Genomic DNA, 25,059 nt, shown 5'->3' with positions numbered 1-25,059 from the left:
ATTCTGACACCGGACCCGACTCTTAGTGTTTGAAAAAAAAGTTGTACTGTAACTTTAAAAAACCGCGAGCCCGCCCATTGCGTATGCAGCGCAAAGGAGTCTGGTCAGTGCCGCGCTGGGATTGGTTAAAGACACCTGTCCGTCAAAGCAGGCTCTGCGTCTCATTGGTGAAAGACTAGCCGTCGTCTCTGACTCTCGCGGTACTGCTGCTCGAAGATGGCGGCCGAACTGGTGGAAGCGATGGTGAGTAGAGCTTGGATAGATTTGGTTTGAGGGGAGACGGCTGCGGGTTTGCGGGCTGAAGTTCAGCCCCGTCGTGGGGGAAACCTGGGGCTTTGCGTGAACATGGTTTGGAGTTTATATTCTGTCAAATGTGGCCCATTTCGTTCACGACGAAACGAACTAGCCTGCGCCGCTAACGTAGCTAGCCCGCTAGGTAGCGCTAACCAGGCAAATGCGTTGGTTCGGCTAGCATCACGCTGCCGCTAAAGGAAGACATCGAAATGAATGATGGGTCCATCCAGACAATCGGGGGCTGCTGCCAGCTTCCCCCCAGCCCTGTAAATACGTGACGTTATTTATCTGACGGATACGTGTCTCTGTATTTTGACGCTTAGTTTACGGAACTGAGCACCTGTCAAATTGTTCCGTTGCTATGATTGAATGCCGACAGCCCAGTCCTGAAATGAGCTAGCCAGGCGATAGCTGCGGCTACACTGCTGTTGTTCGAGTGAGGCTGAAGAAACTCAAATCTTTCTTATATCACGACCGCAATCTCTGCACAGCTTGTCCATCAGAAGCCCAGCGTCCAGCTACGTTACTGTGATAATGTATTTGTAGACGCATCTGCCAGTGAAAGCGTGTCACACTGCAGCCGATTCCTCCATCAACAACAACATTACGTTGGTTGTCAAGTTCGTACAAACTACGTAGCTGCTGCCTTTAAATATATACCATCATGCGTATGCTTTGTTCTGCGGTAACCGATTGCTCTCTTTGGGTCAATACTGTACAAGTATAGTGTGGCTTATCGAAGTCTTGACGCATTTTGGCCTCAGTGACATTACACTGTGTGTATATTTATAATTTTAGTTGCACTTTCATTCATAGAGGAAACGGGCATCATGAGCCCATTATTGTTATTCTTCCATTTTAAAGTTTGGTTGTGATTGACCTACGAGGGTCCAAGCCATCAGTGTAAGTGGAATTTTAACAGTATGCTTAGTTGATTGATTACCGGTGAGCCCACTAGTAATGGGACATGTTGTTGGTGAGTTGTACAGTGACACAAGTGCACTGAGAGAGGTCACACCTCCACCAGCAGTCCCCCTTTGAAACACGTTTGATTTCACTTAATCCAGATTGTTATTTGGATCTCCAACAAGTTGCACACACGCTTGAAAATATCAGTCCCCTAAACATGCTTGATTTTTTCCCTATCAATTTCACCTGCCTACTAACAGACAGATGAACCCAGATGAAAACATATCCTCCTTGGCGTATGGTAAACAAAGGTCGAAACTACAGTTTTTATAATGTATTTATTCGTGAGCGCACATTGTTGTTTACCTTTTTGAACATTTAGTTTTAAATGTCTTTTCTTCTCAGGCTTGAGCTGTAGCTTGGCTTTTTTGGTCCATGCTTTTCTTCTGATTACATGTCTCTGTGCCTTACATGATGTTGAAGGCATGTAGTGTGACTGTAATACAGTGACATGCATGAGTGTAGTCATACATTTTTACTGTTAGAGAGTCCGAGTTCTAAAAATTGTTTAATGGTTCTTTCCTCTCTGTAGAACATGGTCAAAAGTTTCCGGGTGTCAGACCTGCAGACACTGCTGGCCTCGATGGGTCGCAGTAAAAGCGGGCTGAAGCAGGACCTGGTGGGGCGCGCGCTGCGGCTGGTGCAGACCGAATACAGCCCAGAGCTTCTGAAGAATGTCCGGCAGCTCTACGAGTCGCGCTTCCCCAAATCGTCTGGCTGGCTTGCTGCACGGCGTCCAGAGGGCGTCCCGGTTGCCTACTCGTCCCTCAGCTCATCCCCCACTGCCACCTCTCAGGGCGCAGACTACCTCAACGGCATTTCCAAACCAATTCCGACACCTGCAGCAGAGGTCAAGCTAGTGCCACTACCCTTTTACCAAACCTTGGAGACACTGTTGCCACCAACAGAGCTAAGTAAGTATAGGCAATTTGAATTTCTTTGTTCTTGTAATCTAATAATTGATTTGAGAGAAATATTATATCTCCTACTGGGTTATTCAACTATGCACTGTTTTAATTCAATTTTACAGTTGCCCAGAACAATGAGAAACTGCAGGACAGTCAATGCATATTTGAGTTAACACCAACCCAAGCTGATCAGATCAGAAATGCAAGGTAATGGAGTTCAGCATTTCTTCTCAGATTTTGCTTTGCACAGTTATTAGCATCTTAATTTAGGATTATGTAACTCATGCGCATTTTAATTAAGTACCTTTTACTTTCTTAGCGAGCTTCGTCCAGGAATCAGATCAATCCAAGTGGTTCTTAGGTAAGTTTTCAGCAATTCCCATTGAAACTTAATACACTTAATACTTAATAACACAATCCTGTTGTCTGGACTGTGCTCGTTTTGCCAGTGTTAATCAGAATGTTTCTGACGGATAAGGAAATATAGTTTTACCATGTTTAGTAATGTTTTATTTCTCTTGTCACTCTCTGTTGCAGAATCTGTTACACAGACTCCATTGGTGTCCAGGAGGACCAGTATCCCCCCAATATTGCTGTCAAAGTCAACCAGTCCTACTGTCATGTGCCAGTGAGTGAATTCTCTTATTTGACCTAAGCCACAACTTAAGAACATAAATACGACTAAAGCAGAACTGATCCTCTGCTCTGGTCAGTCCTCAGTCTCTGTATGGATAACAAACTGTTGTGTTTTATGTCATGTGCTGGTGGGAAAGATGCATGTTTACTGCATTGTTGTTTTCGAGCTATGTTGTTGACACAAAAATGGGATTTTGTGTCTTTTATGTCTTCGTTGACAGCCCAACTCAAGTCTTGGCCAAAAATGACTGACGTCATGATGCAGTGACTATGTAGTGATGTTGAAGAAAAAGAACTTGAGTGTTAAAATATTGATGTTGATACATTTAGCTTTGATGTCATTGATGACAGCGACTTATCATGGCTGCCCTGTCTTTTAAAATCAAATGTAGCAGTAATGGACAAGAAAGGTGCTAAAGATTGTGCATATAATATTCAGACCAAACCTAAAGCCAGTGATAGACATTATTAAAATATTACTTGTAGCCATCAAGAAAGCCGCAAGTAGCAGTAGGATGGTTTTCTCTTGGAAAACTGTTCCTCTACCTGAACATACTGTTGTTCAGGTAGAGGAGAATGGGAATAATTTTTATTTTGTGTTTTTCCTCCCAAATCCTCTTGATTTTCATCTTTCCTCCTGTCTTTCAGTAGCTTTTCTAGTTCTATGTTCAAATGTATTTATTTTCCCCGTGTTTAAATGGACTTGTCTGTGTGTTGAGATTGGGTATGTCTGTTATTTGAATTGAAAACTACAAGGAAGGGAAAAACATTGCCTGAAACTCAGTTATTTATTTTACCTCTTTATAAAAGTAAAGACTAGAAGCTATGTGGGACTTTTGTGTCTCTTTGATAAAATAATGACTGTGCAACCAACACAATAAGAACCTGACTACTTTCAAATTGTATTGAGCCCTTTAGAGGGAATTCTGATGCCTATGTATACAAATCATTCAAAAACTGTTATCTGGATACAGTTTTAGATGATGTAAATAATACTTTGGCATTTGTGTGTCTGTGTATTTACAGGGCTATTACCCCTCTAATAAGCCTGGAGTTGAACCTCGTCGCCCTTGTCGACCTGTAAACATCACTCCCTGGTTGCATCTTTCCAGTGTCACCAACAGAGTCACCATCACCTGGGGAAACTTTGGCAAGGTAAGAGCCTGATGCTGATTCCCATATTTAGGCTCAGCTCAGGGTCATGATGGAAACAGTGGAAGTTGAGACAGTGTTTCATGAGTTCTGCGCAGCCTTGCGTGGTGTAACTCCTAAAGAAGGCTTTCAGAGGCCAAGGGCTGAATTACTTCAGTGACCCTCTTAACTGTTGCTCCCACAATCCTTATCCTGTTAAGCAGCTGGAAGACCGACGAATACACTCTCACCTCTGTTCACACCCTCTTTTTAGAGCTCTTGTAAACCAATTAGGGATAAGAACCGTGAAAGTTGTACCTAAACACAATTAACAGTAACAAAACACTGCAGTTTTAAACTAACCAGAGCACTTCACTTAAGTGTGGTGCTCATGAAAAAAAATGGAGAAGCAAACTAGGGTTGGTGGTTGAGGGGGGGTGAAGTGGGTGCGTAAGAAAAAGCAGGGGGAACATTTCTGTGTTTTATTAAAGCACCAACATTTGGAGAAGTAAAGAGAAGAAGGCCAAAGAACATGTTGGATTTGATTTAACATGTAACTACGTAAACAAAAATAACCAAAGAATAGGAAAGGTGGCATGTGTGTGTCTCGCACAGTTTTAACATCCAGAGTTATATCTGTATATTTACAAAGACCATTTCAGTCTCCCCCACAAGACCAACACAGTTCAGTTCAACCCAGAGATGAGAAGCAAGATGCCTCACTCGTTAGCTATTTCCACCATCAGATCCGGGGGAAAAAAACAAAAGTAGTCATCAAATAACTACTGAAGTTAGTATACAAAAGTATTTACTGAGAAAAATGATGATTCAGCCATCTCAATTCCTTCTCATCTCTCTTGAGAGTTGCACTTCATGAGTGACCACTGTTTGTTTTGCCTCATCTTATAGAGATTGCCGATCAAACTAATTAGAGGCAATTTCGTCCAATACCGATCGATGACATCTGAGAGGGTGATTACAAGGCGATTTGTCTTGCCAAAGAAGATCTTGGGAATTAAAGTTTCTTTATTTTTTGTGGCTTTGAGGTTAATTTTGTCTACAGTCCCATCACTTAGAATTTTACAATTTAAATTGATAAAATTGCCGTCAATCTTCACTTTCCAAAATAACAATGTGGTATATTTTAGCAAATTTATTTGGTGGTCAGAATCTAGGCATGGGATGAATGGTGTCAAACACAGACCAAGAGGTCATAAGACAAGGGTGGGGAAACCTTTCCGATCAGGACCATTTACATTTCGTATTCTTAATGAACAACTTTCAAGGGCTGTTTTGTCGCAAACAAAGACACGAACTTCAGTGGCAACAAGGCTCCTTCATTAACTTTCCCTCTGAAAGAGGTTTCAGCTTCTTCTGTACTAGCTTGCTCACCACAAAACTTGCCTACTTTACCACTTTACCACTTTGGGTACTTGCTGGGTACACAAGCTCTGCCAAGACCGTCAACTTTATCCAACAGAATTTATCCATTCCACTCATCCAGTGTAGCTGCATGTTTCAGTTTACGTTGTGCTTGTTGATTCACCTTAGCATTTATGAAGCACGTATTTAAACACGTGTGCACCATGCAGAAGAAGCGATGCCCCGTTTACCCACGAACATAAATATGAATTGAGCTGTTTTTTATAAAGATCAGTTCTAAGTGAGAGATTAGAAAATATCAGAGGAGCAGAATCTCTTGTTGATCAGCGGAGTAATGCGCCTTAATGCTGCCAAGAAGGGGTCAGGCAGGGCCTCTGTGATACAGTAAAGGCTAAAGATGAAGCACACAAGTCTAAATTGAATGAATGTCAAATCAATGTGGAGAGCACCGACTGCTGTTATAGCCTGACAGTTAGTCAGATTTTTTTAATTGAAAACCTTATTTTTTAACAGTAACAGACTAAAATGCTTTTTAAAAGCACAAATCATGAGGCTAGTGATGATGCACACCTTTAGTTGCACAGTCATTATAAAAAACAAAATCATGTATAGAAATAAAATTCTTTGATTCATTGATAATTGTTTTATTGTCTAATCGTAGCCCTCTGAATTGGAATGGAGTCGTGAGGTGCCTAGAGATTCCCACCCCTAGTGATGACGCATATCAGTGTATTGCATTCAGGTTTGCCCTAAGCCAGAAGGGACCACTCAAGGACATCAAACAATTTTTTCTTGTTTTCTTTTTATCCCAGAAAAACCTTATTCCTCTTTTTTATTTCTCAGTTTACAATTCACTCACTCACCGACCGGTCACTTTATTAGGCACACCTTGCTAGTACCGGGTTGGACCCCCTTTTGCCTTCAGAACTGCCTTAATTCTTCGTAGCATAGATTCAACGAGGTGTTAGAAACATTCCTCAGAGATTTTGGTCCATATTGACATGATAGCGTCACACAGTTGCTGCAGATTTGTCGACTGCACATCCATGATGCGAAACTCCCATTCCACCACATCCCAAAGGTGCTCTATTGGATTGAGATCTGGTGACTGTGGAGGCCATTGGAGTACAGTGAACTCATTGTCATGTTCAAGACATCTTCTATTGTCCAATTTTGGTGAGACTGTGCGAGTGTAGCCTCAGTTTCCTGTTCTTAGCTGACAGGAGTGGCACCTGGTGTGGTCTTCTGCTGCTGTAGCCCATCTGCTTCAAGGTTCGACGTGTTGTACGTTCAGAGATCGTATTCTGCATACCTTGGTTGTAACGAGTGGTTATTTGAGTTACTGTTGCCCTTTCTATCATCTCGAACCACTCTGCCCATTCTCCTCTGACCTCTGACATCAACAAGGCATTTTCGTCCACACAACTGCCGCTTACTGGATATTTTCTCTTTTTCGGACCATTCTCTGTAAACCCTAGAGATATAAATATTAAATATTTGCCATATTTACAACCTAAAAAAATATTGAAGGGGGCTGAATACTTGGAAGCTGCTCTATATGCTTTTATTTTTTGTCTTTTTAAAGTCTGTGCTCACAACCTCTGAATTGGTGTGTTTTCAGCGGTACTCGGTGGCTGTGTATTTAGTGAGGGTCTTCACTGCAACAGACCTCTTCAGCCAACTCAAACTCTGCTCTGTGGAGAGTGCAGATCGCTGTCGTGAACGCAGTAAGTTTTACTTGTATGATCTCCTAAATTGTGCCAGTTTCTATTACGACTTAATATTAAACTGATTTTGAATTATATTTCTACAAGTCATTGACTCAAAGTTTGTTTATTCCGTTTTGGTTGGACTGGATTGTCTATTTAATGTAAAAAATGTGGTGTCCTAAATGTTGATCAACTATTTATCTACAGTCCAAGACAAACTTCGCTTTGACCCAGAAAGTGAAATTGCGACCACAGGCCTTCGAGTTTCTCTCATCTGTCCAGTGAGTATATCTACATGAGACCACTTGACATTTTCAGCTGTGATAAAGTTTCCTTAATATTTGTGCTGCTACTTTGCTGGATGTCTTTAACATGCTTTGTCTTCTCCCATTTCCCAGTTGGTGAAGATGCGGCTCGGAGTACCGTGTCGAGTTTTAACTTGTGCCCATCTCCAGTGTTTCGATGCAGTCTTCTTCCTGCAGATGAACGAGAAGAAGCCCACGTGGACTTGCCCTGTCTGTGACAAGCCCGCTCCCTTTGAGCTGCTCACAATTGATGGGTAAGGAGACAGAAACATGCTCTGACTGGTTCCACCCACACAGCATCATCTTTTCAATAAATCCAGAAATTTCACCGATGTGTAGTTTGGACAACCCTGTGTTCCGAAGCCAGCCTGGGGAAAATATATAAAGCTGCACAGGTGTCGGGGCCTTTATAGAACTTTTGATGCAAGTTGGATCTTGCTCTAGCCTTCTGTGTTTTCATTAAAAAACGCTTTGGAGGTTTTGCAAGTCATGAGAGGGTCATTATCCATTTTGTTCTGTATTTCTAAACCTATCAGGTTATAGTTCAAAACCTTTGATCGGCTAAACTGGCTTGTTTATTGACTCTCTGATCGACTTGTTCTAACAGCCCTACAATTTAGAGAACCATGCCACATAGCTGTGATTAAGTCGTTTTTGTATTTTACCTGGATAAGTTCATTGACGCATCTAAAGGTCCCAAATGTTTCTAGTGCATTGTGTCTTTGCTTTTCTGCATTTTTGTTATAAAGAGAATTGTGAGTTCTTTGGAAAAACACAGATGAGCCTGCAGTCCATTTTTGTCAACAACAATTTGGGGCGTGTTATTTCTTGCAAATTCTAAACACCTCTGACAGACACAACCTTACTTTGACAAAGACTGGAAGCATTGTGTTCCCGTTTGGCTTCAAGGTTTATTTGCATTCCTTAAATAAAGCTTGTGTGAAAGTCTCGTCTGTAACTGATCGCAAGGTTCAGTTTCAAATGGCCTAATTACATAATGTTGTCAGGTTTATTGAGTGATGCCTCAGGGCTCTGAAATATACAGATGGAGTGTAATTTTCTGTTTATAATAAACCTCCAAGGATTTTAGCAGAAGTTGCTTATTTTCTTTATGAAGTGTAATTTGAATAATAGCCATCTATATAATGAAAATGATCGACATTTTACCTGGAATTTCTCCTGCTGTTGAGTGTTCTGGTGTGTGTGATCTTTTGTAAGGCAACTCTAACCTGCCGTGTGTTTTTCAGGCTGCTATCTGAGATCCTGAAACAGACAAGTGAAGACATTGAGGAGATTGAGTACCTAACTGACGGCTCCTGGCAACCCATCAGAGATGAGAAGGAGAGGGACAGGGACAGAGAAAGCAGCAACACGCCAGAGTACCCTGATGTTGATATATGTGAGTGTCAAACCCTGAGACATTTTTACTGCTTTCAGACAGTGAAAACACTGAACACCAGATACTCTCCTGAAATTATGCAGAGGGGCAGTATGTGAAAACAGACGCTGCAGACGTTCTGAAAAATCTTTGTCATCTTGTAACACACACATATTTTTGAATGACATCTCTGTCTGCAGGCATTCCTGAGGCAAACGGTCATTCACCAGCCCACAGCAGCACCAGCCTGACGGGCAAATCTGGCAGCAGTTCCGTGGGGGTGGCAGGAGGCACGGGGGGACCTGCCGTGGCGCCGAGCGGAGGTGCTGTGGTAGATCTAACTCTTGACTCTTCCTCTGAAGAGGAAGGCGGCGGGGCAGGAGGAGACAGCGAGGACACAGAGGATAGCGCCGACAGTCCTGCCCCGAAGAGGGGCCGATATAACTACGACAAGGACCTGGTTACAGCCTACTGACCCCGCAGCTCTGTCCCCGCATAGACTGACACACACACAGAGACAAAGGCAGGGGGCTCAAAAGAAACTTGAGGACAGGAACAGTAATCCACTAGATGCAACGACCCTCCCTTACGCCCAACATTAGAGCCTTTTAGCAGCTCTGGTTTCTACCCATACAAAACAAACACACTCAAACATGCACTGTTAATGAATCTTGAATCTAGAGCGATTAGGATTCCTCTTTGTACTGTACACCACTGGAAGCGACTCTAACTCTTTTTGGTCAACTGTCACCTCACAGTGAATATCTGTACCGTCCTGCCTCTACTAAAGAAACTGAATGGATCGAGCACCCCGACACCACCACCCCCTTTCCTCCTCTCCTCCTCTCTCCAGACTATTTCCTCTCTTCCACTCCATCACTCTTTGTATTTGACTTGGAATTACTGGCTCTTTTAGCCATGGGCGTTCAATGTTTGCGTTTCAGATTTTGTCACATTTGTGATGAACAGGCAAGTTGAAAAGCGGAGGCACCTCAGTAGTTTTTGGTGAAGGATCAAAAACAACCACGGAAAAGAGGCACGAGTAACTTTGGGGGAGGACACATGGCAGAGGTATGTGGAGTGTGATGCAAATCAAAACCTCTTCTGTTGGGTTATTGTTTCTTCGTTCAGAGAATGAATTCAAAGCTTGAAAGGGTTTTTTCAGGAATTTATCCTTTTAATTATGAAAGGGCAGAACACAATACTGGCCTCTGATGTGTGATGCTTTCCATTTTTATTTTGTCCTTTAGATAAGAGAACCTACCTCAGTCATAAAAAATAAAAATAAAAAACTTAGCAGACTGACCAGAGAGTAGCTGAGAAAGAAGCAGAGGACAGAAGAATTGATGAGTCTTTCTGAAGCCAATTTTACACTGGAGATTTTTTTTTTTCCTACATTGTTTTTGGTTTTGTTTTTTCCAAGTTCATTGTTACATGCCGCTCCATTTCCTCCGCAGCAACACAATCTTAGTTGAAGGACTAGTTAGTTTGTGGTTAACCACCAGGCTAACTGTTGGTGTCAGTGATGGGTGGAGCGGTCCCACTAAATAACACATTGCTGTAGTTTTTTTGCTGTAATAGGATTAATTATGGTTGGTGTATCAACAGTGCAAATGGGCATAAGACATCAACATTACTGTTCGGCTGCTGCGCCAAAGCAGATGCATTTTAAGATTTCACTGACAGAAGGTGGTCATGAGAATTTGGTGCCTTTTTTTTTTTTTTTTTTTTACATTAGCTGAGCTGGCCAATCAGATGAGATCCCCCAGTCTGAGAGGTGTTTTATTTTCGTTTGTTTCAATTGCAGTACGAGCAACTCAGAATAAAGAATCTGAGGTAAAGGACAGTCATGGAACAGGTTTCAGAAGTGCTGTCGTCCTTTTTTTTTTAATTCTTTTTTTCCCCCCATATTTTGGTGTCTTTCTCTACAAGCATTATATTTATTTTATTGCTTCATGTTCTCTTAACAGTTGTGTGTAATAAATCATCATAGTATTTGGCTGTAGCTCTGTACAGTCGGGAGCTTGTACTCGCAGAAAGCAAGATACTTCAGCTGCTGTGGTTTTGGGTGTGGCGAGGCTCATGGCCGGGCTGTTGATGAACAGTCCTATTTCTTTTCCTGTGAATGAATCCAACCTGGGTCAAAGAAGCATTCGGAGCATTTTTTCTGCCGCCGGGGTTGAACATGTGTAACACAACCAATCTGAATGACTTGAAAATATGTGCAACCCCTGCCAATCTTAAAGTCATTCGTTGAATTACAAATTGTCCCGTCTGGAACAAGTGGAGCTGCTTCAACCAACAATCCCCCTTCGGCCTCCGCTCAATGTAGATTAGGTCGTGTGTGTTTGCTGGAGTAGAATTGGACTTAAGTTGCCACACACTGTAGGCTCAGACTAATGCTCCTCTACACCCGCACTAGTGTTGTCGGTTTGCGATCGCTGCTCCTCGGATGAGGAAACATGGGCTGCACGTGTTTGCATTAGGTTTGTCTGCAGGACGGTCAGAAGATATTGCTGTGTTGATAGAGCTGTTTGCACTTTCATTGGACATAGAGTTTATGGCTTATTTATTTTTACGCCATCCTGTAGTGAGTATTAATCAAAGATAAATTACCTTTGTGACCAGATATCCTCTAACATCTCATGCATGGGGATCAGAAAATGTGAAACAAAAAAAAGGGCGCAGTCATACTCCACTGTAAAACACAGTTATCGTCCCTTTTTGCCAGGCCTCACTGTTGGTAAGTGCATCGTGCAAGCGGGCAAATAGTGGGATGTTGATTTTGAAAAAGCTAGGTTGACAAAAATCTGGTCTTCCATTTCTCTCCTCTTTTTGACACATTGAAGTAGATTTCAAAGAGAACATACTGGTGAAAAATATTTGGTCATCACACAAAATTGATCGATGGCCTCTACTCCACCTGAGTCTGTCCCTGCAAGGATATTCTTTATACGGCGCTTTGAAGCAAAAAATAATTGCGAAGAACTCTAATACCTGTTTTTTACTAGGCAATTTGAGTAACTGCTATACATTTAAAATGACACTGTTCATTTGTCGCTAGGTATTGAAGGTTATTATTTGAATGGATCTCCTAAACTTGTCTTTGCCTTCATGGTTAAAGATGAGAGGCGGTGCAGGTTGCTTCTGTGGATCTGAGCCAGATGTGTTTGTGCAGGTTGTTTTGGGAGCAGGAGAGAGCTGAGGGTCTGGTCTTTTTGCAGTGGCATCTCTTCATCTTACAATAATTGCATAAGGTAGCATGGGCAGAGGCTTACAATCCCTGATGTAAATGTTTTGTTTGTTGTGTTTTTTTATATGTTCATATTAAAAGACAATAAAATTAAATAATATTTTATTAAGCCTTGAATCGCCTCCAGTTGTTCCTACGGGTGGACAGACGAGGAGCTGTTGAAGGGCAGCAGCAGCTGGAGCTGATGCCACTGAGGACTGGGAGGACTGGTTCTGAGGTGTGGATTGTTCATGTCCTGTACCAAATGCTCAGATCTGGGGATACATTTGATGCCTGTTAAGGATAAAACTGTAAAATTTCAAATGATCGTATTCTAACAGCTGTTATTGACGTGTGGAATTAATTAAAATCAGTTCTTAAAAATATGTGTGCCATCGTTTTATTTTGAAACTATGTTTTGATCTTTAGAGAAATGTCGCTGGTCATATTGAAGCTGAGGTCGTTTTACTTGCCAGCGCCTCAAAACACCTTGGCCACCAGGATGCTCTATGATAATTGTTATGTCAAAAAAAGGGAAAATAAAAACCATATGATGTTGTAATCTCTTCTTTGTACCAAAGTAAATTCTAATTTTTTTTTTTTCATTTGGTGGTATTAAACTTTGAGAGTTTTGCTGTCAGCTTCTCTGTCAGCATCATAGACTGTCTACAGTAATTAAGTATTTATAAACATACAATCTATGGTCTGGAACAACTTGCCAACGATGTCGACTGTTTAAATATCTTGCACTTTTCCCATATTCCACAAATACTGAAAGGTTAAACATAATTTGAATTTGGTCTGTCAGACCTAAGGTATGGATGAACTATATCAGCAGAAGAGCAAGAAAGGTTTCATTCCTCTCCGACACAATCAGAAATCTGAGGCTGCAGTAAACACAGGTAACAGGTGAAGACGGAAAAATATAGCCTGGTCTGACAAACCTGAATTTCCTGAACATCAGGTTCTGTACTGCTCATCACCTATAGCTAATACAAACCCTCCAGGGAAGCACGGCAGTGGATGTATCTTACTACATGATGGTGCATCTCTGCAGAGGAGACCGAGCGACTGGTCACACGTGAGGGAAGAAAGAATCCAGTCAAATACAGAAAGTCCAAAAATAAAGAAATCCTGCTCCTGAGACTGGAGCCACGGCTAAACTCACAGATCAATTATGACCACACAGCCAATACATCACTGGAATCTCACTGTCCTCGATTGGAAGAGACCAACACAGACTTAAACCGTAAAATCTGAGCTTTCATTTTTTTATTAAAATAAAAATTGATCTGAAGAATTAGTCTCATACTTTCACTTTGATTGAGGTTAACTTAAAGGTTCAGCCATTTCAAAAAGTATGTGACAGTACTCTGTAGTGTTTGTGTAATGTGCTGTTACTGTCCTGTTCTGACCTGTCAAGGCTCTACCGGTGTGAATGATCTTGAAGCCATAATCTGGTATGGTGCATAAAATGTTCACAGTTATGTTTGAACTGTAAAAGTCCCTTTTAAATAAAATAAAGCTGCACCATTCTCCCTATTCCAAGTCAGTGAAGCATCAAACTGATTTTGAAGTTAAAAAGTTGCATAGTGGTGCTCTAAAGGGATAGTTCACCCAAAAATTTAAATTCCCTTATCTACTCACCACTATTCTGATTGAGGGGTGACTGAAGTGTTTGAGTGAACAAAACACTTTTGGAGTTTCAGGGGTAATGTAAAAACAAACAAACAGAAATAAAACATAAAATGCCTCCATGCTGCTCCTGTGGTGTCATCCAAGTGTCCGTAAGCCCGGCATTCAAATTCAACTTGAAACAAGGTAATTTAAATGTCTAAATGTCCACTGTGATCCACGTGCAAAAGGATCACCGAGGACTTATAGGCTAAAAACATGGTGTAAATGACCTGTTTCTACTAGAATTTGAAAGATGGCACTAACGGACACTTGGAAGACAGCACGGGAGCAGTATTTAGGCATTTTATGCCCCCCCCCCTTTTTTTTGGTGAACTTTCCCTTCAATAATGATATTAATACAATAGAGTGTGGTTTTGTGACGCTTCAGTTCCCTCTCTTCGCCACTGGGTGGCAGTGATGTGCTTCGCAGCTTGTTTGCGAGTTGCCATTAGACACTTAAGAAGCAGCAGAGTCTGGAGCAGATGTGGTCAAACGGGACTTTGTGGCTCATCTAAAGCAGCAAAGCTCGGGTGTTATCACACAGTGCACATGTCGTGTGTCTCCCATGAGACCCCCCGCACCCCTCATATCTGCCTGTCAGACAGCCTCAGTCTCGCGCTATTTATGAAGGGCTCTCCCTGTGGGTGTCACAGTTCTGATGCTGCAGCTGCTGCTTCCTGTACAGAAGCACCACCAGCCACCATCCACGGCCGAAGCCCTTCTCGCTTGAGATCCCCCACACCCCGAGCCGGAGCACGGAGGAATCTGTCGCCGTCCTGCCGAGGGAAGCCAGCGGAGTCGGTGTCCCGGTGTGTGCGCCGCTAAAACCCCTTCGGCGGCCCGTTGTCTGGGAAGAAGCTTAAGAGACGCAGGGCACGGTTTTTCTTGGAGCTGGTGCTAGCTTGTAGCGGCTAGGTGGCTAATGGCTAGTAGCAGCAGGTAGATAAAGCAGGAGAAGTGATTTAAAAAAAGAAATGTGCTCTCTCCAAATGTTCTAAACGCACCGACAGACCACTGGACTTTCACCCCCCACCCCCCTCGGTATGACAGGTTTTCGCACCGTCTCTCACATGTTACCGAGAGTGCACTAATTCTTGCTAACGCTAGCTAGCTAACTGACTAGCCACCCAGAGCTGACCCTGTTGCTTTATTTCAGACTGAGTTTCGAACAAGGAGAAGAGTTCATCAGCTGCTGCTCGGCTCCTCCAGTGCTTTGTTTGTGAAAGTCGTGTGGGGTAGTTTTCGCGATGGCTCCTAAAAGAAGACCCGTGCCCCTGAACATAACGCCCATTGGGGAGGGACAGGCCACCTCCAACACCATTGATGCTGCATCTGAGTGAGTAGCACCACAGTGGCTTGAAATGAAGTGGGGCTACTAGAGAGAGGATGTGTGTTACTGAGCTGTGGTAGAAGTTATCACTGTTTATTAGCAGTTAGCCTGTAATCCTGTGCATCATCACTTGTATGCAGATGATAGAGGTCCCTGCATCATCATCTGTCTGTGTGTGTGTGTGTGTGTATTCCCTGTCTCATCCTCAGAGCAAACCTCGAGGCCTTACAGAAGAAGCTGGGTGAGCTGGACCTGGACGAGCAGCAGAGGAAACGGCTGGAGGCCTTCCTCACCCAGAAAGCTCAGGTCGGGGAGCTGAAGGATGAGGACTTTGACCCCATCTGCGAGTTGGGTGCTGGAAACGGAGGAGTGGTCAACAAGGTCCGCCACAAACCCTCTGGTTTGGTCATGGCCCGGAAGGTGAACTTGAGCATTTGTTTTTGAACGTTTTTCTGCAGAGGCGAAGTGTGTTGGGTGGAGGGAGCCGAATGAAAACACTCTCCAGATGTGTTCCCACTCTCTGAGTCCAGTTTAGATTTTTTGTCATGGCGCCATAGCGTCGCTGATGGCTTGGTTTGCTGCACACACGTCTACATGAGGCCCAACTGACTTACTGTCCGGAGAAAAGCACATTTTGCACTGTGGGCTAAAGACATATACGTGCAATAACTAGAATTTTAAGATTTCTTTTTAAATTTTCTCTCCTGACCTAAACCACATCCTTCCACCAAGGTCTGTGGTAATCTATCAAGTAGTTTTTGTGTAATCCTGCTAAAAAACAAACAAATGCAGATGAAAACATATAAAACACATCAGTATCCACCTGAAGTCCTCGTCAGAAAATATACAAGGAAAATCGTTCCTTACATAAAACAATAATTTTCTACAAAGAGATGTCTCTGCTGTTAAGCCCTTCCTCAAAATAATTGGGACATGAGTCAACATGTGTCACAATGCAGTTCAACAGCACCACAAATCGCAACCTCTGGGACGATTGTACATGAAGAGAGGATTTATTGCAGGGCTGTTCTATTAGACTGTATTAGTTTGAGATTTTATCCCTGATTAACTGACGACTGTCCATATCCACCAGTATGTAAATGTTGGCCCACAAGTAACAAGAAATAGTGATGAATAAAATGCTGAAAATATATATGAGCAAACTTATAAGCACTGCCCCATCATGTAGTTGGTTCCATCTTTATTAGAAAGCACATTTTACACTGTCAAGTGTCGTCCTCAGTGTATTTCTCATTTGTGAATTTAAACTAAGCATCAAAAAAGGCCTTATCAGTTGAGCATGTTATCTTCATATAGTGTTTCATACGTACAGCGAGTTGGTTGGTCTGCCTCCCTACACATTCTGACCATATCACAGAGTTTACAGTCTATGAGGTTAGAGTTAGTTATTAGGACTCCATGCAGACTCTTGTGCAGCAACAAGCTCAAGCCTGTGGACCACCATCTGTGTTCTGACATGTCTTGAATTGGTATTTTTACATTGTGGTTATCACTATTTTGAATATATGAATGTAACTCCAGTGTGTGTGTTAAGATTGCTGACACAGCAAAGTGTTAGTGATGCCAGCCTCCACCTCTGTGTGTTACTTTGAGATATGAGACGATCATACAGTGATGTTTCTGCATCCAGTGCACTAGTCTTTATCAGAGCAGTCATTCATGTTTCATATTTACCCTCTTCCAGTTGATTCACCTGGAAATCAAACCTGCCATCAGGAACCAGATCATCAGAGAGCTGCAGGTGCTGCATGAATGCAACTCCCCCTACATTGTGGGCTTCTATGGGGCCTTTTACAGCGATGGAGAGATCAGCATCTGTATGGAGCACATGGTGAGAGACAAGGATTCTTTAGTGAATTTGAGTTCTTATATTAAAACATTTGATCTTTTTAGCAATATATTTGTTCCCAAAGAGACGCATGTGTTTTGATTTTTAAAATGTGATATTTTATCGGTGCAACTTGTCTCTACAGGACGGTGGATCCTTGGACCAGGTCCAGAAGGAAGCCAGAAAAATCCCAGAGGAAATCCTGGGGAAAGTCAGCATAGCTGTATGTAGCAAACAAATACTAAAACTTACTATTTTAAAGTGAAATATGAAGTATAACTGACTTTTCTCCTTGTTTTTTTAAAAGATCTGACATGTTTGTAAAATTAAGAATTGTTTGTATTTGGCAGTGGCATAAAGATTTGTATCTTGTAACTGTACATGTTTTTGAATATGCACTGCTCGTCCTTTGTGGGTGTGTGTCTCTTATGTTGCTTAACCAGCTGTGAGTTTCCAGTCATGCATGAGTCACAAACAAAAAGGCTGACAGTGTTTAACTTGACTTTAAATTTCAAATAACCAAGTGTAAAAATGAATTGCAAAATGAATGGCCTTTTTAAAGTAACATCCACTTGTGTACATATTCTATCGTCTGATTGCTCTCTGTATTTTTGTGTCATGTTGAATGTTTGCTTCTTGTTTACAGGTATTGAGAGGATTAGCTTACCTGCGGGAGAAGCATCAGATCATGCACAGAGGTGAGGATTTTGCTTTGTTGCAATAAATTTCACTACTCTTAAAGTCCATTGCACCACATTTTGAACACTGCAATACCAGAAAGGCTAAATAAGCTAGTTTTCAATGTAAAATAATATGATCACAATGATCCGAATGTATTTGGACACTAAAGGGTGTTGTATACATTTATATTGCTGGAGAGGCTTTGACTTCAGATATCCAGTGATAACTTTAAAAAACTAAAAGGTTTAATATTATTGCTCCGAATTTAATTTTCTGACGTATAGTGAATTGTGTTTTAAATAGTGTCATGATTTTCGTATAGACAACGTTTATGTAATGCACAAAAGATATTGGAGGACAAATTCAGTGACTCAGTTTTTCTAATACAGCATATTGATTTAAATTCAACCCTGCTGCAACAGCTAACCAGACCTATGCAGTGCTTAACTAAATTACATTATCATATTTGCTATGGCTAATTCTTTAAGGTTTTTTATCACCCAGTTTGGCAATGGAAGAAAGGACCAGAACAGAAATCTGTTCAAATGGTTTTCTGTCTGGAAATGGCCACAAAATCTATGGATGTTAGTCTCTAGTAACTTAAAAGGGCAACATGGCCAGATTACAGTAAAGTCATCCTCATTTAGCAAAAACAGAATGTAGATGTTTTTTCATGGATACTTGTGAGTAATATGACTCCCATCCCTTCAGTGTTGGTGGTGTCTGAAATGTGCTGATGCTGGTGACGCAACCAGCAGCGATTCAAACATACATGTTGCAGTCTAAATCAGATTAAAGAAAGCAGGATAATACCCTCCCTGTTATAATTTGACCTACTCTGAAACAAATACGTGAACAAAACCATATATGTATGACTGCTATTTACAAATGTTACTAAACTTCTTTAAATGTAAGTGAACCCGCTTCAGTTGCAGCACATTAATGACACTAGGTCCCGGCACTTTTTCATTCCATTTTTTATTAAGTCGTCATGCTTCCCCCCCCCATATACACTGCATCGACATTTTAAGAGACTTAATACGCTCACCACAAGGTAGGCTATTATTTGGAAATATCACGAGTTCTTAAACATAGAAATTAGTAGCATGCAGCAAAATGTAAGCCAGAATAAAAACCATTATCTTTGCATTCTAACAACATTCAAAGTCAGACCATAGCAAAGTCTAAAGCAGACAAGTTTTCCACAGCATACCAGCGAGAAACAGTTGTGTTGTTATGAATAAGGCTAAGGCAGACAGTCAGTGCTGCGCAGTGAAGTCCATAGCAGTGCTACAGGGTCGGTGGTACTACAGGACAGAGTTGTCTGTGAGCTCGGGCGGTAATTACAGCCTCTCGGATGTGATTATACAGCAGCCGCGCCCTGTCGACCCCTCCCTCCGCGTCTCCCTCCATCGTTCTCCCCGCTCTTTCACGCCACCTCCTTCTCAGTCACTCCTCAAACGTCCTTGGTCAGTGAGAGGGTCCGTCACCGCAGAGGACAGATTGTAGGGCTCAGTCATACCCCGTTATTTCGCAGGATGTTTTTAAGTGCTGAGCGGGAACTGTGGAGGAGAGCCTTGTTTTATAACAGAGATGTTAGTTAATTTCCCCTTCGCTCGATAAACACGGCACCACAGACAAATCTTGGGCATGCTGAGCGTGAAACCCACGTCCCTCACGGCACAATATAGTTCTGGTCAAAAATATTCATCTCTACATAACTGTGGCTTGTGAAAGATTTTATATACAATCTAGAATGGCACTAAGTTGAGAGTGTACCACCGCAAGGCACACACTCATAACTTGCACACACTCACTATCAGTCTATCAGTCCCCTAAACATGTCCGGATTATTCTGCTGAAAACATGCTCCATCTCAAAATGTTAAAGAAAATGAAAAAATAAATCCTGGATCGTCTTCCTGATCTGTAAACTGCTCCAAAATGTGACTGGTTCTTCCCTGACCCATACTGCATCTTTCCACCAAGTTTCATGGAAATATATCCAGGAGTTTGTGTGTAATCTTACTATCTAACAGACCAACAAACACTGATGAAAACAAACCTCCTTGGCGGTGGTAGATCACAAAGTCCCTAATAGTATTGTTTACTGTCCTAAAATTTGAAATATAAATTTATTTTCAAAGCCTGCCACATTAGTATATCCACTGAAAACCCAATCAAAAGTTAATTTAACACAAGTAAATCAGTTGAAGAAGACAATTGCCTCTGTTTTATTTTTTTTACTTATTACGTTCGATGTGACATGTGCTGGAAAACGAGTCCGTAACCCGCAGAAAGCAACATGGAAGCTCTCGCCCCATGTTCTCCTGCTTGTGTTGCACACCAAGAATCAAATTGCCACTGCACATTGTTCATAGATCACCTTTGAAAAAATCCCTTCTGCACTTATATATGCATGACAGCACTGTGCTAGAAAAGGGGTGGAACTAAGTCTTTTCCACGTGGGTGTCATGTTTCCATCACTGCCTATCAGAGCTGGAGCTGATAAATAGCCGTTACCACTGCAGAGTCACTTGACCTGGGAATGAATGCAGTCTTCACACAAAACACTAAAGACAGATGTTGGTGGGTTTTGTGTCCAGTGTGAAAGGGGCTATAGATGCATGTCACACTGTACATATGGTACACATATGTGAATCCATTCATGCCCAGCTTTATATTATATTCCCAAACAAAAATATAAACACACCAGTGTTGCCATTTGCTATTTGTGTAATCATGAATTGCTATTGTGAGCAGTCTCTTCTCTTCCTGATGAGTCCATACTGAGGTGTTAAGTACAGATGACAGTTGAGACACAGCAAGATGAAGAATCTCACTAAACCCGCCATACGTTTGTTTGTCCACATCCCCTCTGCCACATAGATGTCAAGCCCTCCAACATTCTGGTCAACTCTCGCGGGGAGATCAAGCTGTGCGACTTTGGTGTGAGCGGCCAGCTCATAGATTCCATGGCCAACTCCTTTGTTGGAACGCGCTCCTACATGTCGGTGAGTCAGCTCTGCACGCCTGCGCCCCCACCCCCTTTTTTTTTTCTCTGGCCCTATCCCCACTTTCCTTCTCCTCCTATTTTTTTTTTTTTTTTTTTTTCTCACATTGCTCCTGCTCACTGGCCCCGCCCTCTACCCTCCCTTCCTTTGGCCCTCCCTCACTTCCCTGCCAAGAACCTGAGGGCCGTGCCCAGGAAAAGGGCTCTTTGGCAAAGAGCGACGCAACTGTGTTCGCTCTTTCTTGTCCTGCTTCCCCCTCAGTCTTAGACACCTGGTGGGTGCTATGAGCTGCTTGTATGATACCCATCCCCAAACCCGCACAAGACACACTTGCCCTTTCATCATAATTCCCAACACGCACATCTGCCCTTGCTCACTCTTCTAACAAAAACAGTCCAAAGCTGCTCTTCACTTCCTGCCAAACCCTCCCATCCTCTGTCCTCTTGCCCGAACCGCACCCCACCTCTTCTTGCCATAACACCCCCTCCTCCCTCTACCCTTCCATTATCCACCTCCCCTCCAGTCTCTGCTCTTTCCCCACCCAGCCTCTCTGTCCAAACCTCTCTCCTGCCTGGCATCTTGGCTCTACCTGCTCCCTCTGACGTAGATTGTGTGTTTCTCAACAGCCGGAGAGACTGCAGGGCACTCACTACTCCGTTCAGTCTGACGTGTGGAGCATGGGTCTGTCCCTGGTGGAGCTGGCAATCGGCCGCTACCCCATCCCTCCTCCGGACACCAGAGAACTGGAGGCTGTCTTTGGACGGGCTGTTCTAGACGGGGCCGAGGTAGAGCCTCACACCAACATGCAGAGGCCCAGACCACCAGGCAGGCCTGTGAGCGGTATGAGACACAAATACATCCATGAATACACAGATGGTTATATAAGACAATTTGCAATACAAGACATGGCTTACGGTTATGAACATTCTCTTTTCTTTTTTCTTTATTTATGGTATGTGACTTGTTCACAGGACCTGGAATGGACAGCCGACCTGCTATGGCCATCTTTGAACTTTTGGACTACATTGTAAATGAGGTGTGAGAAATCCCCTATTGCACAATATATTCTGTTAAACACATACACACACACACACACACTTATCTTACTGTACTTTCTTTTAACTGCTGTTTGTTCTATGCGTTGTGTTTCTTCCTTAGCCGCCTCCCAAACTGCCACATGGCGTCTTCACCATTGACTTCCAGGACTTTGTGACAAAATGGTGAGTACATACATGTTTGACTGAGCTGTGTTTACATTGTTCTCATCTGATCTTCCACATGAAAAAAAGGCACCAACCAACAACAGCTTTCTAAACTTGTCTATTTGTATTAATGTTGTGCATTAACTTAAAAAAAAAAAAACTTTATGCGAACATACATATTTGAAGACATACTGTATAAAATACTAATATCAGAATAACAATAAAGTTCTGAAGAAGACACAGTAGATGGCGGTAATCGTTGCCACTTGCAAATAAAACGAACTAAGAAGAAGAACAATTTGTCTGATATAGTTTATCCACAAAAATGTTGAATTCACAATTTAAAACATCATTAAATCTGTATGTCTCACTCCCCCCTTTCAAACATGCAGAATCTATAAATGTGAAAAAATAAATGTTTAAAAGTTTAACTACTCGTATTTCACTGAGAAGTTGTGGTTTCAGGTTTCCACATGACACTTGTGTAAGTTGCAGACTGAACCACAGCTTGCAAACTAGTTGCGATGTCAGAAAATCACAGAAACTTTCCCCCTTCAGCAAATGAACAGTTTCCTCGTGTCAAACTCTGCAAACTAATTTTACATAGTAAGGTTCAAATGAAACAAGTAAAACCCATCTTTGAGGACCTAAATGACAGAGGCAGTAATGTTTCTTTTAAAGTTTCCTCATGTCTGTAACTGTCTTAATTTTGTTTGTGTCTGCAGTTTGATCAAGAACCCAGCAGAGAGAGCCGATCTGAAGATGCTGATGGTGCGTTCCTGAGCCTCATTTTCATTTATCTGATACTTTGATAACCAGGTTGTTTGATATCTATTCTAACTAGTGCAGTACTTGTAAAGCTGCAGCGTGACCTTTGAGGATGTCATCAGGGACATCATGAAATGGTTGTCTCAATTCAAAATATAGTTACCATGGGAACAGTACAGTTGGCACAATTTAGAATGAATGGAGGAATCTGGGCGTTTACAGACATAAAAGGAAAATTTTGGTCTGAAGAGTTTCTGGAGTTCGCCTTTTTCATATGAAGTACGTGTCGGACCTAGACACGGGCAATGTCTCGGTCAGACGTGTTCACAACAAGAGGAAAATGTCTGGAACTTTAGGTGAGGGATGGTGTCTGGATAGAGCTTTTTGTTTTGTGTCAATCACATGACATGTCAACAACGCACCCATTTGTGCACTGTGATATTTTTTGTCTTTTTCCTTCTTTATTCTCACAAGGACTCACTTGGCTCTTTTCCAGACACTTTACTAGGGGTTTTGCACGTTATGTTCAGGAAAATAACTTTTATGACATCATCTACAAAGAGCCCCTCCAAACAATTTCAGAAAATTGTCCGTAGTTCAGTGCCGATTTTCTTATCAAACACCTTCTCAATATTGCTCTTACACCTTAAAAGTTTGCATTTGATCAAATTAGTGGTTGTCGAAAAATGCAAGTAACAAACAGACAGAGATACTTCCATATTTATTTTGATTCTTGCAGCACAGTCATTGGTTTTTCTCCTTGTTTGTCTTTCAGAGTCACACATTCATCAAACGGTCAGAGGTGGAGGAAGTGGACTTTGCCGGTTGGTTGTGCAAAACCATGGAGCTCAACCAGCCCAGCACTCCCACCCGCAGCACTGAGTGAACAGGCCCCCTCCTCCCCACTGCTCTGACACACCTCTGGGTCTTGCTTGCATACACATACATATACTAAACATACACATACACAAGCCATCACACATAGTGGCACTTTCTTTTTTTTTATCTTGCTCTTGGGTAAAATGGTTTTGGCTCCCCCCCTCATTTATTTCCTCACAAGCAGCAGGGCCCATTGAGTCATTGTACTGTAAGACCACAGCTTCACTATGCCAGTGTCAAAAGTAGCCTCAGCTCACTTCTCCACACAGCTAGGGAGGACATAAAGCACTGAAGGGCTGCCAGTGTGTCAGCTGAATTTGCATTGATTGACGAAAATTCTTTTGTATTGTTGAATATTCTGTATTAATCTTTTCTATGGCAACGGTCGATGGCTTTTGGGATTTTAATGAATTACCTGCTGTAAGGTTTTGTTGGACTGAAAATGACCAGAGAGATATCTGAACATAAATCACATTACTTGCAAATTACAAATTTGTTTTATTGAAGGTGAATGCTGTTATTTTGATTTAAAATCCCTTTGTCAAACTTGCTCATCTGAAAAATTTGTGACTTTGCAATTACCTCCAATAAATTAAATTTGTGAGCAGGAGAAATGGGCCTATCAGGAGTCATTTGCACTTTTTGGTAAGTGAGTGATCACTCTAAAAATCACTTTGTGAACAGTGTCACAAACCAAAGAGGGTACTCATGACTACTAATGCCTGATCTGTGTTTTTTTTGTATGCACATTCACGAACAGTATATCAGTGTACTTTGAATGTTTCTTTTTCTTTTTCCAATTGGTGACCTACACTCCGATTGTGTTGACATTGTTTCCTCTGCAAACATCCCACACAGTGTGTCTCGTGTACGGAGGCGTATGCTGTGGAGGCCTGATACACGCCAGAATGTCATTTTTGACATTGAGAAAACAATGATCCAACCGTATTCAAGGGATGATATAGCATGGTTTATTATCTTTCTAATACTGTATGTGTATCTTATTTCCCAACATCATGGTGGGGAGGATTAGCTGGTGTTTTTATCAAAAGCCTGAATCTCTGCAATGTCAATATGAAATCCCAAATCACATTTGGCTAATTTAACTTTTACTTTTCTTAGTTGTTGGTCTGTACTTTCCCCCCTGAGGTGTATTTGGTTATGTTTTCACTGTACTGCTAATGTGTGGCGCTCCAAGCTTTCTCTTGGGACCCAAACAGAAGAGGTGTGCTTTTGGAAAAGACTTGGGTTTGCACACGCTTGAAAACCTTTTCCTTGTGCTTTAACCCTATTATTTGTCCGACTGCAAGTGGAACTTAAGTCATAAGTAGTACAAAGGGTTTGACTGCTAAATTTTAACCCAGGTCAGTGTTGGTCACATGGTGGTGGTATTACACTTGCTAGCCTGACGTCTTGCTAGAGCTCTTGTATTCTCTGTTATGGCTGCCCTTATCCCCCCTGAAACATGCATTCGTTCAGAGCTAAATGGATGCATCGTCACTCGTATGTGTACAAAGCTATATACAAAAATTACAGGAGTACTATTTTGCAGTCTTAATATACAAATTTTTGATTTATGTAAATGACAAGGGAGAAGAGTCATTTTATTATAATATAAAAAAGGTGTTGGATTATGGTTATAATGTATAAAAAGATGAAAATAAAACTTATTTGTGAATGTACTGTTTGATGCTAATTTTTCTTTGGCAATCCAC

The 25,059-nt window shown here is 42.0% G+C and overlaps 2 protein-coding genes across 2 annotated transcripts; both read left to right on the top strand.

The window, feature by feature from the left end:
- The first annotated feature begins 154 nt into the window (after window positions 1-154).
- On the top strand, window positions 155-12,331 carry pias4a (protein inhibitor of activated STAT, 4a). Its single transcript, XM_034581929.1, has 11 exons — window positions 155-243; window positions 1,796-2,177; window positions 2,294-2,378; window positions 2,491-2,532; window positions 2,709-2,799; window positions 3,834-3,962; window positions 6,943-7,048; window positions 7,238-7,311; window positions 7,429-7,589; window positions 8,583-8,734; window positions 8,914-12,331. Exons 1-11 carry the CDS (start codon window positions 217-219, stop codon window positions 9,186-9,188), a joined length of 1,524 nt encoding a protein of 507 aa, XP_034437820.1. The 5' UTR covers window positions 155-216; the 3' UTR covers window positions 9,189-12,331.
- Window positions 12,332-14,041: 1,710 nt separating this feature from the next.
- On the top strand, window positions 14,042-25,027 carry map2k2a (mitogen-activated protein kinase kinase 2a). The gene is made up of 12 exons (XM_034581928.1): window positions 14,042-14,663; window positions 14,779-14,958; window positions 15,162-15,372; window positions 16,658-16,804; window positions 16,947-17,024; window positions 17,448-17,499; window positions 20,371-20,495; window positions 21,122-21,335; window positions 21,467-21,531; window positions 21,654-21,715; window positions 22,423-22,468; window positions 23,241-25,027. The coding sequence occupies exons 2-12, from the start codon at window positions 14,870-14,872 to the stop codon at window positions 23,349-23,351; spliced, it is 1,200 nt and encodes a 399-aa protein (XP_034437819.1). The 5' UTR covers window positions 14,042-14,663; window positions 14,779-14,869; the 3' UTR covers window positions 23,352-25,027.
- The last annotated feature ends 32 nt before the right edge of the window (window positions 25,028-25,059 follow it).

The sequence above is a fragment of the Hippoglossus hippoglossus genome, chromosome 4 (genome assembly GCF_009819705.1).
Source record: "Hippoglossus hippoglossus isolate fHipHip1 chromosome 4, fHipHip1.pri, whole genome shotgun sequence".
Classification (NCBI taxonomy): Eukaryota; Metazoa; Chordata; class Actinopteri; order Pleuronectiformes; family Pleuronectidae; genus Hippoglossus; species Hippoglossus hippoglossus.
The sequence above is the reverse complement of the archived record's forward strand: the minus strand, read 5'-3'. Positions and strand labels throughout refer to the sequence as shown.